Here is a 3,831-nt window from a genome sequence, read left to right on the forward strand (position 1 = left end):
ATTCTAAATTCTAAGATCACTTTTCAGCTAAATTTATCTTCAAGTAATAAATATAATAAGTGAGAACTGAATTTTTTTTTTATTACTGTGTCATCTGTTTTAAAATTTATTATACAAATACCACTTTTTTTGTTACTAAGGTGATAATTGATGATTTGTTATTTTTAATTATAATTAATTATTCAAATAAATTTTATTATGTAAATTCTAAAAAAAGTGAGTGCAAAATATATTAATTTATATGTACATGTAAATTTTGATAAATATAAATGCAAATTAAATTATATGTTTTTTATGTATAAAATTTTTGTAAATATGAGTATAAATTATTGTTCATTAAGGTAACGTTTGGTGGAGAGACAGAAACGAAAGACTGAAACTGAGAGACAGAGACTAAGAGACAGAGATTGAAATAAATCTCAATATTCTGTTTGGTGCAAAGTGAGAAACAGAAATTGAAACAAGAATGAAATTCTAATTTAATTTGTACAAAGGATAAAATTAGAATTAATTAATTGAAATGAAGGTATTTTAGGTATAAAATGTTGTTAAAGTTTCAGTCTCCATCTATAAAAATTTTAGTCCCTTGCGTCCTCATTTTTTGGAGGTACTGAAATACTGAAATTTTGGAGATAGAGACAGAAATTTTAGTACCAATCTCTGAACCAACAAACATGATACTGAGTTTCAGTCTCCCAGTCTCTATCTTAGTACCTCAAAACAAACGCTACCTAAGTACTAACAAAAAATAATATTTACTAACTATGTGATACTATTTGGCAATTTTAATAAATAATTATTATCTAATAATTCCCAATTCTCAATTAGTGATCATTAATTAGTTATCTACCTAGCTACTCTGCATTATTTGATTCATAATTGTTTCAAGCAGGAGCTATCTGTTGAAATTCTTGGATTTGTATGTGACATGACTCACATTATATTAGGGCTGTAGAAGCCACTGTACTCATCTTGTAAGGCTTGGGGAAGATCCCAATGGAAAAGGGTCACAAATGGTTGTAGACCTGTTTGTCAATAATATATAAACAAAAAAGGAGAATTTAATTTATATGATCATATGAATATAATGAGTATAATTAAGATCGTACCATTAGCCAGAAGCTCGTTGATAAGGTTGTTGTAATATTTGATTCCTTCTTGATTTATACCCGAACTAATTTTTCCTTCTGCATAATAATATTATTGATGAGGAAGAGACTATGAGATATTCAATTAGATGAAACCCATAATTAATTAAGGATTATGATATGATTAATAAATATAATATAATAGAGTATATCTACTTACTCGGCAATATTCTTGACCAAGAAATGGAGAATCTGTAAGCATCCGTATTCATATACTTCATGATCCCAACATCTTCCTAATAATAATATTAAATGATTTGTTATAATATATAGATCATATCCTTTTATTTTCTTTTCTTGTCACCTCCAAAAGAGAGAGAGAGAGAGAAAAGGATATTTGAATTTGTACCTTATAACGATGATACTGATCAACCGCTACATCTCCATTACTTCTGTCTTGTATTTTTTCTGTATGCAATTACACCAATTATATATCATATAAATAAAAATACATATAAATATAAATATAAATAACATCACTACTTAATTATTTTTTTTAACTTTTAAATAAAAATATTTTAAATTTCTATCATTTTAATATTTTTTTTAAAATAACATATATATTTAATTTTTTTACTCTTATCAATATTAAAAGAATAATGAAGAGAATAAATTAGGACTCTGTCTTGCTTATATTAAGGGTCCGTTTGAAAAATTTTAAAAGTTATTTTTTTAAACTTTTGACTTATGAAAAGTAGTAGTATTAATATTTGGTGTAATTTTTAAAATCAAATTGTAGCTTTTTAAAAAACTATTTACGTGTGCTTATAAAAAAGTTAAAAAAAATTACTTCTCTCATAATAAAAAGAATTTTATCACATTTTTTTAAAAATAAATACTTTTAAAACTAAAAAATTAAATACAAATTTATTATTTAAATTATTTAAAAAAAATTAATTAAACTATTTATTCAAACAGCACCTAAATATAGCATTCATCCATTATCAAATCAATTAAGAGCAAAAACAAATCTTGGGTAGAGTGTCCAATTCAAAATATATATTAAATAATAAAGTGGTCGTATAAGTTATAACATATGGTTCAGAATCACATGTAACATGTCCATTCTACTAGATCTACTGTATATTTTTAGTATATCTGATTTTTTTTTTGGTGACTTAGTATATCTGATTTAATTTTGTTTGAATTAGATTGAGTTTTAAATTTTTATATTATTAAATTTATCTAGTCAATACCGCATTTAATTTTTAGAACATTAACTTACCGAAAATTGTTTTGTATAAATATAATATCAATCTTGTTCAACCGGATTTAAAACGGTTAACCTTTTTTCAAAAAAGAAAAATATATGGACGATTATTTTAGTATAGTCATAACTCTTGATATAGTTTAAAATTACTCATGGTGTATTCGATTTATATTTATATTTTTTATTTTTTCTTTTCAGAATTTTGTGAAGAGCAAAAAAATAAAATAAGAAGTAAAAAAAAAAACAACATAATTTTATCATTTTTATTGTTTGGTGAGCGATTCAAATATTAGTGACGTTATTCCAAATTAAAAAATTAAAAGATAATTCATAATAACGTTACTTTCACACCTGCTACCACAACGTGACTCCAAAAAATAAATAAATACAAATTAAATAAAAACCATGACCTAAAGTTTGAATGTTACCTGGGTGTTTATGAGTTAAGGTGTCCCATGTACTTGGTCCCTTGCCACCTTCATTTGCAGCACCTTCATACTACAAGGCATTTAATTAATTATTTTCTTAATAATAAGGCATGTATATATGTTGATTGTTGATTGTTGAGTACCTGGTAAGAAGCGGAGGCAGTCCCAAAGATGAAACCTGCCGGAAAACTACTCCGGTTTAGCGACGCAACGTCGTCGGAGCATGAGTTGCTAACAAGAAGAGCCAAAACACCAAGGAGGAGAACAAAACCTCTATTGCCATGGAATGAAATTGCCATACCCATACTCATTTTACAATACAATGTCGATGTGGTGTGTGTGTTTGTGGAAGCTAAATAAATAAATATGACAAGGAAAAAGACAATACTAAGGTAGGAAAAGTATGCTCATGTGAGAGAGAATATCATGATCTCTTGCAACTTGCAAATGCTGCTTTAAATTTTGAATTTATTTAGGCTTTGTCGTGTTTTATTAAACTCTACTCTCTTGTTATTTAGATTTTTTTATTAATTTAATATTTAGTGATTAATTTTATATATTTTTAGTATAATTAATTATTATTAATATTAAACAAGATGAGCAAGGAAATTTTTTTTTCTTATTTTAAAATTTTTTAAATAAAATATTTGGTGATTAACCTTATGTATTCCAACTATAATTAGTCTGAATTGTTTCTCTATTGCCGTCTCTGTTATCTCTGGTTCTCTTTGGTTCTCTGTTCGTAGTTTTACGTTGAGTTTCAGGTTCTCAGCTCATTAGTATAGGATTTTCTGGAAATAATGGAATTAGTAGAGTAGATTATGACACACTAATATAAGACTTGACGAGGCTCATATTCCAACATTTGTATCGAGTGGAAGTTGAGAGAGAAAGAAAAATGAGTTCTTCTCATTTTAAAAAATTTTAAATAATAAAAACAAAAAACTAAAAAAAATGTTTAGTAGTTAATCTTATGTACTCCTGATGTACTCATACTATAATTAGCCTGAGTTGCTTCTGCATCACGGTTTCTGTTGTTTTTGCT

General features: G+C 26.1%; 1 protein-coding gene across 2 annotated transcripts in view; it reads right to left on the reverse strand.

Moving 5' to 3' along the window:
- LOC107628998 (beta-glucosidase 13) overlaps window positions 1–3,225 on the reverse strand; it is a 5,415-nt gene extending 2,190 nt beyond the window's left edge. Inside the window, exons 1-6 of one of the 2 annotated variants that reach the window (XM_016331663.2) lie at window positions 2,930–3,225; window positions 2,787–2,856; window positions 1,498–1,556; window positions 1,309–1,384; window positions 1,110–1,187; window positions 938–1,025 (exon numbers count right to left, since the gene is read on the reverse strand). In XM_016331663.2, coding sequence (XP_016187149.1) covers window positions 938–1,025; window positions 1,110–1,187; window positions 1,309–1,384; window positions 1,498–1,556; window positions 2,787–2,856; window positions 2,930–3,097 — 539 coding nt within the window. In that variant the 5' untranslated portion in view covers window positions 3,098–3,225. The remainder of the gene's footprint in view (window positions 1–937; window positions 1,026–1,109; window positions 1,188–1,308; window positions 1,385–1,497; window positions 1,557–2,786; window positions 2,857–2,929) is intronic. The other variant, XM_016331662.2, reaches the window with a different exon arrangement.

This window comes from Arachis ipaensis, chromosome B03, assembly GCF_000816755.2.
Source record: "Arachis ipaensis cultivar K30076 chromosome B03, Araip1.1, whole genome shotgun sequence".
Classification (NCBI taxonomy): domain Eukaryota; kingdom Viridiplantae; phylum Streptophyta; class Magnoliopsida; order Fabales; family Fabaceae; genus Arachis; species Arachis ipaensis.